The sequence below is a fragment of the Megalops cyprinoides genome, chromosome 12, assembly GCF_013368585.1.
Source record: "Megalops cyprinoides isolate fMegCyp1 chromosome 12, fMegCyp1.pri, whole genome shotgun sequence".
Taxonomy (NCBI): Eukaryota; Metazoa; Chordata; class Actinopteri; order Elopiformes; family Megalopidae; genus Megalops; species Megalops cyprinoides.
This window is the reverse complement of record NC_050594.1, coordinates 17638085-17651622: the sequence shown is the minus strand read 5'-3', so window position 1 is coordinate 17651622 and position 13538 is coordinate 17638085. Positions and strand designations below refer to the sequence as shown.

At 45.2% G+C, this 13538-nt stretch overlaps 1 protein-coding gene across 4 annotated transcripts in view; it reads right to left on the bottom strand.

Moving 5' to 3' along the window:
• Window positions 1–9483: 9483 nt before the first annotated feature.
• Window positions 9484–13538, bottom strand: part of daam2 (dishevelled associated activator of morphogenesis 2) — a 113667-nt gene continuing 109612 nt past the window's right edge. For all 4 annotated transcript variants that reach the window (XM_036542685.1, XM_036542683.1, XM_036542684.1 and 1 more), the window contains 2 exons: window positions 11032–11202; window positions 9484–9702 (listed from right to left, as the gene is read on the bottom strand). In XM_036542685.1, the coding sequence (XP_036398578.1) occupies window positions 9484–9702; window positions 11032–11202 (390 nt within the window). The remainder of the gene's footprint in view (window positions 9703–11031; window positions 11203–13538) is intronic.

Sequence of the window (13538 nt, the reverse complement as noted above, 5' to 3'; positions counted from 1 at the left end):
ATCCAGGATTTATGAAATGGTCTTTTAAAATATTTTGTAATAGGATTTACAAAATGATAATTACAGAGATGGAAATAAATTTCACCCTTGTTTTTCTGAAATAAATAAATATATTATTTGTGAACAGTTTGATTTTCCTAGCCTTACTTAAGCCTGTTAAGAGTAAAGTACAGCAATTTAATTTTTTTTTTTTCCCAGCAGAAAGAAATATGTAATAGTAACGTGTTTGTTCCTGTTTAGTCTGGGTCATGAGTTAATATGGTGGGTACTGTACCTTATGGACAAACCTTTCTGGACAGTGTTTTCATGACACGAGTATCCCACCTTATCAGCATGAGACAGTCCTTGTCACTGCAGTCAGATCAGCCTTGCTGCACTCATCTCATCCTTGTACTCAGACTAGCCATTATCAGCCTGTCTGTATAACCCCTGCACTGTACCCAGATCAGCCTGCCTGCATTCCTGTCTGTCCCAGCCTGTGTTGCACCATCAGTCAGTAGTCATTCTCAAGCTGCCACGCCACATTTGGGTCACTGTGTAAGCCCGTCAGAGCAAAACCACTCCACATTCTTTATCATCCAGTCTGAGCCCTCCCCTTCCAACCCACCAGCGAACACGCGGACAGTGATGCTATTCACCCGAGTCCAATGACTCTGCTCGCCTCTGACATGTGTGTCCCAGAAGCCCCTGTTTACAGCTTTCACAGCTGGTCTCATGACAGCTGCTGTTGCTCTCTCATAGCCGTTATTCAGTCATGCGTGCCTCTTCCTTATTTAAAAGCGCTGTCACCAGGAAGGAGGGTGCATCTGCTCCACGTGCTAACAGAGACCCCGTCTTGGTGATCTCTCCTAGTTTCCTTCATGTCTACAGTACTTTAGCATGGTATTGAATATCGGTGTGCCTCACCCTTTCAGAGCAATGAATTAATTTCAGATTCTGTAGTATCAGATCTGTAATACCAGACGTTTGGATCCTGCATTCCTTCCATTCTCCAGACTTCCATGTATAGGAGGCACCAGTGGATACTATTCCGGTTCCATCTGCATTGCTGTGCTAACAGATTCAGCAATGGCAGATAACAGAACTTGCAGTGTAAACCACCAAGGGCTGGCTATCTTGATGAATATATAGGTTATCTGTCCATTTATCAGACCCTATTACTTGAAAGCATGAAGCAGTCCCCTCTAGCTGGTCCATCAGTAAAAGTCATCTAAAGTCCAAGGTTCAAGAAGTTTTCAGTTTTGGATAAACACATCATTTATGTAACACCATGCAGAGAAAATGACAGCCTTCTTGATCTTGAGATATTTTAAAAACATTTAGAAAAATTGGATTTTTTAAATCCTCTCCTTTTGACATCCTGTGTATGGAAAAATGCCAACTGTTGGTTGTAGTATATCAAAAAGGTTTATTTTCCTGTGTGCAGCTACAGCATAACTTGTAGAAGGTGTAGAAAACTATTTTTCCACATATTCATGAAATACCACAAATGTAACCATTTTTACTAGGGGTACACATATCCAATGTAATTATGTATTGCATTAAATATTATTCCCTTTTGAAGTCTTATTTAAATATTAATTATGGAATCACAAATTATCTTTAGTTTCTGCTTTTACTGTCCCTGCAATCAGTGATCAGATCACTGTAGAAAACCCAGCAGTGTTCAAATGTTCAGTGTTCAAGATCTCTATTTTACCTGTACAGGTGATAAAATCAACTACCTGACCTACCAGTGAGTTGTATTCATTGTTTAAGTAAGATAATGTATTTAAATGTTTTTCTTTGAGAATTGAAGGTGGTTTTTGTTTTGGGAGGTGAACTTTACTGACAGAATTTTGTTGAGGGAGCTGCCATCAACTGATATGAACCAATCAAAACTTTTTGCTCTTTGCTCCTCCCGTCATAGGGTTTGTAAGGCTTCATGCTCTGGTTGCTAGGGGCAGAAAAGGGGGGGAAAGATTCCTTAAGGTGTTTTAGTTGAAGCAGTAGAGGGCAGCATTGTACTTTGAAATATTCTCCAGTTGACTGTAGCATAACGCTAATGTGTTTTGCATTTAGATGAAATAGGGATTTTACATGGCACGTTGCAGTTTAACTGCAGATTAAACTGAAAGTGTACTTATGGGCCTCTGCTATGATGAAGGCAGTTAACTGTTAAAAAAGACACATGGGATGAAAGGGACAAAGATTTGTTTTATTGTAACCCTACAAAATGACACAAGGCGAGCAAAAAAAGAAACAAAATAAAATTATAATAAAAACAAAACAAAAACCAGGATTATGAACAGCTTGTTCTCATACAAGTCTGAAACTCAGCAACAAATACAGACATTTATTTATACTTTTTATATAACATTTTATTGTAATGCTGTGTGTACATACAAAATATAGCAAACTAAATAAGGCAAATAAATAGAGGTACAATTTACAGGTAAGTTGAACATTCCTTAACATTTTTTCCTTTTTTTTTTTTCCTCAACAACTAGAACGGTGTACAAAACATAACTGTACAGCTTTCTGGAGAGTTTTTTTTCTCGTTTTTTTTTTTTTTAAGATCAACCTTGACAATACTGACTCCTTACAATTATACAACCAGTTTAAATTGGGTGCAACTTTCCTTCAGCAATACAAATGCATGTGTGTGCTTTAGGTGGTGCAGATGATTTAAATTAGGGGACTACAAGTGTCACACTGTTCGCCCCCCTGTGGACATTGGTTAAATGACAAGTGTATATCTGACTTGGAAGTTTGCATGACAACAGGATGCAAACATTGGCTTATTAAATCATGGTATACGAAGCGAGACAGAGTGAGGCTATAAAATATTATACGCTTGTGTGACATTTTGAGGGGAAGATTTGGGGCAGGTAGTGCTTTCTATAGCATCATGAATCTGACACCCATAAATAACTTCTCACATTCACCTGTAATGTAAGTGGCCCAGCCTGGCTACCCACCCGCACTTACAAATAGCCTGCGTCTGTTACATCTCCCTACCACAACTGAGTCTTTGCAATCCACATCGACCTCTGAGGAGCCTTGTATGCAATGAAAGAGTGAATGGAAAGTCATTCCCATGTCAAAGTGCATTCAGCAACTGGACCCCTCCCTCATTTTTTCTACCCAGCTAGGCCAATCAATGACCAGCAAACATAGCTTTATATGTAACATTAAAGTCCTACCATAATACTGCTGTTTCTGAAAGTTCAATACCCCTCGTTATTTGACAAAAAATAAAACATTTTGCACAGGTTTTACTCTTCTTACTTAACACTACATACTGTGACCATTAAATTTGTTCCTGGATATGAAAAAATAAAGACAAATGGAAAATAAAGTTTCCCAGAATACCCAGATTTTTAACACACAGTATGGAGTAAATGGCTATTACTTTAATATGTTGAATTTTTATTGGTCATTGTTTTACCCAATGGTAGTTATGGAAAACCATAATCATTTTACCCTGTACAGTAGTGAGGTGTCTGAATTTTAGAATGGATCTCCTTTTGGTACAATGGCAGCAAAGGGGGGTGTGCAACACAAGGCCAATTCCATTCACCTCAGGAATCCTCTCACAATAAAGACAATTTACAAAAACCCCACGTCTGAACGTGTTCTTAAAGATTAATGTCTGGGAACAGATTTCTGGAATTACCCCCCCCCCCCATTTGATAAGTCTATGGGACGTTTCTGACTCTGCTCTTCAACGTGCAAGATAATTGACTGTGCAGATTAAAGCTTTTAATACCTTCAGATTTGGAAGAAGCCTCATGGTTCTATTTTTCTACAGATGGCAGTGCAAAACCTATTTCTAGATCACAAATGGACGTTTTTTTGGAAGTACTATAACAACGTGTTTACTAGCTAGCTACACACGCTGGGTACCTCTAGATACAATGAAAGGTAAATTCTCAGGGAAATAGCATGAAAAGCTGCTGTATCTGTCTGACCATGTTATTTTTTGCAAACCTAAGATTTTAGACTGTATCAGCTTGTAGTGCCTTTTAGTATTGGTGTAGAGAGAAACCGTGCAAGTATATAGTGCATGCCATTATAGACCATGGACACAAGTGTGACTATTTGATTTTAGCGAGACATTGTGAGAACTTCTCCTACATAAATTCTTTCTCAGGTCAGTTGCACCCCATTAAACCAGCACATTTTTTTTTTATTTTATTATTAATAATTTCCTTTCCAAAACAGTTCACTAAGGGAGCTTGAAAACACACCACACTACCAGCAACAGCAAAGGTTGTGGTCAGAACGAGGCACTTGAGGGTAAACAGAATGCATAAGATGGCCAAGGGGGGAGGCGAGGGAGGGTCCAGACTGAATGTTCTCCTGCTGCCCTTAAAGGGAATGTCTGGAATGGGGGTACTGGTACTGTGGTCTCTGCTCTGCAACGGGTTAGTGTCTTCACAATAGCTTATAACAGAGAGGAAGCAGCTCTCAGTTTTGCCACTGTTGTGTACTGAGAGGACACAGTGATGGAGGCCAGACCTATGCATTCTGAGGGGGGCTATGACGCACTGGCATCTGCTGGAACCAAGCGCTACCACAAGCAAGGCTGTGACATTTCAGGAACCATACAAGACGGGTGGCTGGAGAACAATCCTGGGACTTTCACCCTGAGGAAACAGGAAGTCCTGCTCATTATACACAGTGACCTGGCTTGCTACTTTCAGACACAGTGGAGGCCTATTGATCCATACGGGAGATTTTCCATTCATTATCATTTTTTTTTCTTTTGTCCCACCCTGCAAACCATTTAGCCTTTTCATGCTGGTTTAACAAACAAAAACTTCCCATTCCTATTTGTTTTACCACGAGAGACACTGAAAGAGCAGACCTGAGGCTGTGTTCAGCATTGTGAGCCTGTGAATTCTACCTTGGCTGCTGGTCTTTGCATTTAATCTGCTGTGTAACGGCACTACGTGCTGTTAGCTCATCCCACTTTTGGGTCATAAACTACAGTTGTGGAACTAAGTGCAAATGTTTGAGGTTCTGAATGGCTGCCTCAGTTGAAATGACATTTCACTTACAGAGCACCTCAACACTCATTACCGGGCTGGCCCTGCACAAAAAATGGCCTTGCTTCACCTCTCACAACTTTCATAGAATATACAGCACCGCTGCCAATCCAAAACTCTGCCCTGATGCCTGGCACCTGGACCACACTGCAGTCATTGCTCTCCTTGATGTGGGATGGGGGACACAGCCTAATTCCACCATCTCATCCAGGGTCAGTTTCAGGAGTGTTCACTTCATTGAGAAATGGCATCATGGAGCAGCTCTCTAATGGAGATTTCCTGGCAGGGTTAGTGGACCTGCAACTCTCCTAATGGGAGTGATTGGACCTCTTAATGCCCATGTCATCACACATTGGCTGACCCAGCTTCTCTCATTAAACAAGCGTGTATATGGGTTACAATTACAGTCCAATCTGCCTAGCGTGACCCTGGCTCTTTCTCCCCAAGAGAGGTCTGCCTCCACTGAGGAGATTATCCACCAAATGCGCCTCTTTTCTATCTACTGCAAAAAGCCCTGGGGCAAATCCCCTTTACACAGCTCCTTCACTGATCTCCTGACTGCTGAGGGAGAGGGTAGTAACCAGCCTGCGATTTGCTTCGGTAAGCAGTGCCGTTAGTGTCAGCTGTCACAGAGAAACAAATGCTCAGATCCTCAGAGATGGTCAAAGACAACATATCCTGTCAGCTTATACTCAATGGCCATGCCTTGGTTGAGAGGTATTAGTGGCAACTCTTCAGAGTTGCTACAAAAACACAGTGCCATAAGCTCAATGGCAAGGATGTGGTTCGCATTTAACTCCTCGCAAAAGCACTGACTTCTTCGGCTACACTTATTGAGAGAGGGTGATGTGCTAGATGTCATATGTATATGCGTGCTTTTTATTCATGGTTAGTGTAATGGAAACATTACCAATGGCAAAAAAAATATACAGTGTGTTTAGCAACTTCTGTTTGCCACCATATTAAACACTGACTCCAGGGGGTTTATACATCTTTAACCTTCATCTCTGCCTGCTATTCTGCCTTTTAATTTATGTATCGGATGTTCACATACACACATAGCCTTGAGCTACTTACATGTGTGGTCCTGTGTAGGACTTAAGTCACATGAGAGGTCTAATAAAACTTTATGTGATGAAATGGTTTTCAGTACACCGCCGTAAACTTGATGAGTTAGATAAATGCCAATTTAGCATATCAGTTAGCAAATTGTTACATGGCCCATCCCATATGGAAAACCATAAGCTACAAATTTATAGCTGTGAGAGAAGGAGCAGCTGTTCCCATTGAGATAGCAGGCGCTGTATATGGGTGTTAAAGGACACATCTGTCTGGCCAGAGACTCCAGTTTTTGAAGGCATACAGCAGGCAGCATTGACAAGTACCGCTCAAAGAGACGTCAGTGGGTCTGATGACCAAACCCAAATGGCAAGGCAGAGGCAGAGACTGATGCCATTTTCCACAGCCCATAGCAGGATCAGCACTCACAAGCAAAAAGGAAAGAACAAAGGACTGGGAGGTATTTGTCTCCTCTGAGGATATTTTAACAAAAGGAGTTATGACCACTGCAGTGCTGAAAGAGTAGTATCTGAGTTATTTTTTTAGACATATAAAAAAGGTGCATTTTCTTTACTCATTGGTATGAGTGTTTAAAAAAAAAATCCTTGTCTGACCTTTTGAAAAGCTCAGAACACATAGTCCAGCCTCCCACTCCCATTCCCACTCCCACTGCAATCCTCTCCTCTCTTCTCTCCTCCCCTAGGCATGGCTGCGTCTGCTTCTGTGAACAGTGGATGAAGACATGCATCATAGCGTCTGGCTTTGTTTGTTCTGTCCCCTTTCCAGGCTCCGTCCTGGATGTATCTCGCGGTTCCGTGAGGTCCGCTCTCCAGACCGTCCCCCGCTCTCAGTCCGCCTCGCAGATGTGGTGCTCTTTTTCCTCAATGAAGGAATTTCTCTCCCCACTGTGTGACAGGAGCTTGTGCACAGTCCCGTAGCTACGCAGACAGGCAGGGAGGGCCCAGATCCCCAGCAGAAGCTTGGCCAAGCCTCCCTGTCTCTCCTGCCGCTGTGTCTGGGAGCTGGCCCCTGTGTCAGGGATTCATCCCGGGAACAGCGCTCCTTCGGAGGGGAGATGGTCTCCAGCTCGCTCCCCGGTTCCTTACTCCTCCAGCCTGCCTCCGGCTCTCATGCACCCAGACAAACACCAGAACAAGGCAAACGTCAATGTTCATGCAACCTTTGTCCTGGCTACGGCTAGAATATTACAAATATGTATAAAATAAACAATAGGAACAAAAATAAAACTGGAAAAAAATAAGACTGAGAGGGCTGCGGCATGTCTTCCTTGTGTTTTCCCCTGGAGTTGTCTGGTTGTGCTCACTCTTGGAGGAATGAGGATCGAACCCTTGGCCAACAGATGTCAGGAGTCTGAGAAGTTGGAATGGGGAGGGAGGAGGAGTTCAGCTCCTTCCAGCTTACACTCACAGGTGTGAATATTCAGTCTTTTTTTTCCATTCCGTTTTTGGTGTGCTTTACTATTTTTTTCATGCTCTTACAGTATCAATGGGGCAAAGAATACACCATGACACCATAACCCTTAAGTGCTGTGTAAAATACCACATTTACATACAGAACCACAGCAAAAGTGAAACACATGGCCATGAGCCATGTATGTGCTGCAAAACAAAAAGAACACAAATGCCCTCCCTATTACACTCAAAAACCTTGGGACCAAAACTATCGGTCATGTCTCTACAATAGGTAAAATCTAATGGTAAAAATGCAGGTCAGTGCTGTTTTTTCCATTTATAGGGACACAAGGCCCAAGGGCAGCTGTCAATCGAAGCGGGCCCACCTAACCTCTAACCAATTTGAGGTAACAGCAAAACATAGCCACAGAGGGGTACTACTCATTCCACAGCTTCTAAGATTGTGGGTAATATATCAAATGGTCTTCAGTAAAGCTGTGATTTATGGAAAACATGGAAGAAACATGGGGCTTGGGGGAGATCTTCAGTACATTTACAGTGCAAACGAGACCTGGCTGTTGGAATGGGAGGGATAGTGTTTTACACAAAGTGGCAGGGAAACACACCACAGAAACATTAATAGCTGAAATATGACAACAGATGCATTAGCAAAAAAAAAAAAACAAGAAGAAACATGACATGAAACACAAAAAAAACAAAATTCTTCAATGCTAGCGTGTCCATTCCTATGTATAAATATATAAACGCCTTACAATTTATTTCTTCTCATCTTCTTTTTTTCCTTTGGCAGTGGGAAGTGCCGTAACAATCCTCAGAACTTTTTTCCTTCTCTTTACAATGCTAGTTAATTTCAAAGAAAATGATTTTGACTGTCTACTCTGTCAAAATCCCATCTCAGGACGCTTAGGTCGTCCCTGTGTTCTCCCCTAAGCGCCGTGCTCTCTGGAGCTCCAGTTCGGAAGCGGTCTTCAGGAATGCACCGTGGAAGAAGAGGCACTTGGGAAGGGGACCCCCTGCCGTGCTGCAAAGACCTTGTCATGTCCAGTCCACCTGCACACAGACAGGTGAGGCTGTCTGACAACTGACTCCACCTCAGGGTAGAACGTTTTTTCGTTGAGCTGACAAAGTCTGCAAAGCATTATGGGATCCCAAGCTGCAGTGGCAAAAAGTGCAGGGCTGGTGCTCTCGGAGGGGTCTTGCCGTTATTGTCCCCCTGCTAGGGACCAGACAGCAGTAACCCCTCCAGGCCACCTAGCACCACAGTGAACAAGGAAACACAGTGGAGTTGTGCCCCCTGCAGGACTGCTTAGCCATTGCATGAGGGTGAGGTGGGCGGGATAGACACCATGGTTCACACAGGGATCCTTCCTCCAGCTTCCCAGCTAGATTTCCCCAAATCCCCATCCCAAACATAACACACGGGAGGCCCATGTTCCTTTGCGTGTCTGTGGGGCCTGACGTATGAGCCTGGAGAAGGACATTCCAGGCAGGAAAGAGCAGGGGGGGTGGAGGGGTAGGTCTTTTTGTTTCTTTCTAAGCATCAGACCTCTGTGCTGTGGGCAGGAAAACTGGAGCTGTCCTCCCTGGACACATCTCGGTTTGGAGAGGAAAAGATATTGGCAAGTGCAAGAAAGGGAGTGGAAGAGAGAGTGTGAGAGAGAGTGTGTGAAAGAGAAAAAGAGCGAGAGAAAGCGCTCCTCTCCCCCCATGCAGCAGTAACCTAAGAGGACGTGGGCAGGGGACAGTCTCACAATGCTCAGTCCATCTGTGTGTATGTCTGTTTGTCCGTCTCTGCACCACTGCAGGGCGCAGTAGGGGGTAGGGGCAGGGCAGAAGGGGAAGGGTACAGGGGAAATGGCAGCTTTTTTTTGTCTAGTATCCTTCAGGTGTGCAACGGTGAGTTGTGTGGTCCAACACGCCCCCCCCCCCCCCACCACCCCCCCCCGGGAGGGCAAGGGTTAATAGTTGACCTTGGTGACGGGCCTCTCGCGCCCGCTGCCCTCCACCAGCTCTTTGCCGGAGCGCTTGCGGTTGCGCTTGAGCTTGGACAGGTCCTTGTCGAAGACCTCCCCGGACCGCAGCGCCGACACCAGGTCGTCGAACTCGCCCACCTCCTCCGAGACGCTGCCGCTCATGCTCTTCTTGGCACGCCGCTCCCTCTCGCGCTGCTCTTTCAGCTGGACAGACACACGGACACGGGGGGAGACGAGCAGACAGTCACACACGGAGCCGCTCACACCGTCCCCACGGGGTCCTCACTCACAAAAAGGAGTGTTCAACCCTTAACCACCAAGGGACAAGAAAACATCCTGAATCAATTACGCCTAATGGGTACGCTACTGATTACTCAACTGCTTATCAGCCACATCACTACATCAACACGGCATGGCTCTGCATAAGGAACAGTGTGTACTCAGTTTACTCAAAGATTTGGGGGCTGACTGGAAACTTGGTTGTTTCTCACACTATTCTGTGCAGTACTAGGCAGGGAGGGGTTAATGATGATGGTCAACATAGAGTGCATACCTGCATACGTGAAAGAGAGTGCGTGTGAGTGTGTGTGTGTATGTGTTGTTATGTGGGCATACATGTATGTACGTATGTGTGGATATGTGAAAATGGGTGAGAGTCTGTGTGTGTGTATGCATATCTCAGTTTGTGTGTGGAAGGGGTTGGTAGGCACTATGCAGTGCATAGTAGCAGTAAGGGTTGGGGGCTGTCTGGCCGGCAGTCCCGTTCCCAGACTCCCAGAAACACATTCCCATGACTCCCTGGGGAGCCCTATGACTGAATCACTGCTCTCTCTGAGTTGTTGACAGACTGTGGGATGGTGGGGTGGGCACTTCAGAGAGCACTGGAGATGCAGAAATTGAAAAGCCACTGAACTAGTTTCTCAACACCTCTTCCTAGTCTGTCTGTGTCTTCATCTTTCCTCGCTATCTGCAGCTCAGTTCTTACCATTACATCTCTCTTTAGGCCTACCCTGTCCCTTCCAATCCTCTCTCTTTCTCCCTCTCACATTCAGAAGGCTTAACTTAATTGGCATGAAGAATTAAATGAGGTCAGAAAACCCAACTGCTGTGGTGTTATTAGAGGAAACAGGCCTTTAAATTACATTTAAACAATGTTATCTGTAGTTTTGGAACTAATTAAATTCAAAGGGACTTAAATTGGCATAGAATTGGCAGGAAACCAAGTGTTGCTTGAGTGCTGCATCCAGGTCAGTACACAGAAGCTCACATTACACAAACCCTTAGTTTCTTTTCAAATAAAATAGATTGTGGACAATGTCAATAAATGGAAAGCACTGAATGCCAAAACTTTGACCTACCCACAAATGCTAACTTGAAACTATTTACAAAAATAGCTTTTTTTGCGGTAAGAATGAACTGCTGTGTAGAAAAGCTTTGTATAATCTAGTGGTTTAAATTAATGAGGGGCTCCACCCGGTTGTACAGTGAGTGTTTGGGTTAATGTGAGACGGAGGGTGGGTGGGCGAGCCTCACCATGGCCTCCATGCGTGCCCTCCTCTCCTCCTCTTCTTTGCGGCGCTGCATGTTCTCTAGGTCCTGCCTGGCTTCGCTGAACGACTGCAGGAAGGTATCGAAAATCCCAAAGAACTCGTCCGGCTGCATCTTGCCCTGGTCCTCCCCAAAGTGCTTCAAAGCCTTCACAAACTGAGAGGAAGACAGAAAGAGAAAGAGCAATGTTCAGATGGAGGGAAACTGAATCTCATAGCATGTTTCACCATACAAGTAGGTCCCAAACTCAGACCAATCCTTCTGCACTGCACTAAGTGCAGGGTCACACCAATGTATCTCACCAACTGTCCCTGTCTCTGTCTCACCCAAAGCCCATTCTGTTTGGCCTTAACAACAGGCCATTATTTAGTGAAGACATACGCTCATACACGGCCCCTCCCCCGCTCCCGGCTGCGATGAGCGTAGCTCTGCCAAATTTGTGCTCCATGTGTTGTGGCCCTTCTCGTGCCCGGCCAGCTGCCATGTATCCTTTGCCAGGCCCTCGCCGGTCCCAGCCTGGCCCTGGCTGCACTTAAAGGCCACCCTTGTTAGGGGACCGCTTTCACCAGGACCCATGCCAGCCCACAAAGGGCCACGCTGTTCTGGGTCCATTAGAGGACGGGCCACGCCGCACCGACTCCGCTAGCTGGACTGGGGGCGCTCACCGGGACGCCGTGTGGACACGCGCACGTTCTGACATCAGCTTCGGTGTGACGTGCCCCCTCCCAGCATGATTTGACGCACAGCCTGTCCCCTGTCATCCTGGCCTCCCGCCCAACGGCAGTTTGACAGCTCTAGGCCAACTTTTTTAAAGACATCGGTGCTTATGCAGCTACATCCTGACAGCAGTGGATAACTGTATTACTTAAGAGTTTAAACTGCGGCACTTACTATAATCACAGGCCCCATACCCTCTGTTATCTTCACTCTAGCACTACATCCGTACACTCTAGCATGTACTAGCCTTGTCCCATTGTACATAGTTGTCCCATTGTACATAGTTGTCCCAGTGTAGTAACAACAGCTAAAATCAACTAGTTACATCAGTGTACCCAATGAACTCTTCCCCCTCTTTTCCCATGAATGCCCAGCGGTGGGTAAGTAAGGCTGTTAGCAATTCAAAACTTGAACCCATCTGTTGATCGCATACTGCATTGCAAGGGGATTATGGTATACGTGACACGTCAGAATTTCTGCCCCATAAAATACACACAGCCATCCGCAAACAGCACCAGGTAATTATCCTGGATGATTTTGCAATTAATGATAAGCGTGTGGGCAGAGCTTGTGATCGTAATCCAGGCCTTGCCATTTAATCTGTGTGAAGTAACGTCTAGCGGCCTGTCTCCTTGCAGCCTGCACGCAGCTGTGCAGTATAAATCTGTAGGATCCTGCTCTCTGGGCTTGTGGACACAGAGATGTCCTCCTGCTACATGTCGTGGACCGCGGTAATTCCCCATTAGTGTGTCTGTAATTATGTCCCACTAACCAACCCCCCCGATGCACCCTGCCAAATATCTCCCAGCAACCTTGTCAGGCCTGTGTAACTCAGCGTTTAATTAGTACACGCTCCACTGGGCTCTATGGGGTTCTAATTAGTCCCGACAATTAGTCACTGAGACTTTCTGACATGTAGCAGAAACAGGGGGTGGGCGTGAAGGGGGGGGGTCTAGAGGGCAAGTACAGGCTGCCAGACCCACGAAGATGCTGAGGACATCACACAAATAGAACAGAGGTCCCTTTATTCACTGACTCAGGGGCAGCGGGAGAGAAAAGGGTTCGCCAAAATGAAGAGGTTCAGAATCGCCCCTCTGTCATTTGAGAGTGGAGCTATGGATTAAAGCTGGGGTTCCCTATTGGGGACAGGTAGACTACACAGAGAAACTCCTCTTTGAATCCTAAATACAAGGTCATTCACAGCAAATTAGGTTTTTTACTAGATGCGTTTACAATGTTCTGACCGGGCCCACATGCATATTTGTGTGTGTTCTGGAAACACTAATTCTAACCAAGCTGTATCTCATAACAGCCCGTATTATGTAATTCCACCAGAGCTCAATCGACACTCTTTGAGTCACAATTAAATGCAGTCGTTAGTGTTTTCTTAACAGCAACAGGTGACTGTAAGAAAGTGAATAAAACAACTGTGTTAGGATTATTAACACTTGCATGTCTTTGTAAGACCGGGATGAATGTTGCTTGAAGGGGTAATTCTGAAAGAAGCCATGGAAATAGGGATGGCACAGAGATGAGAGAAAAGTGAGCAGAACCACATCAAATCTGTTTTAGCAGCCATTGCAACAGCTTGTCAAACAGCTGTCACCAGTCTAAGATTTCCATCCCATAGTGCTCGCCGTATATCAACCGTGCCTGCCAGCTCTCCAGTGCCAGCTTGTTGAATTTGAAAACGGCACCCTTTTTTGACCTACCACCTCCCCACTCCCTCCATCCCCCACTCCCCACCCTGCGTCACCTCCCTTGACCCCCCCAAG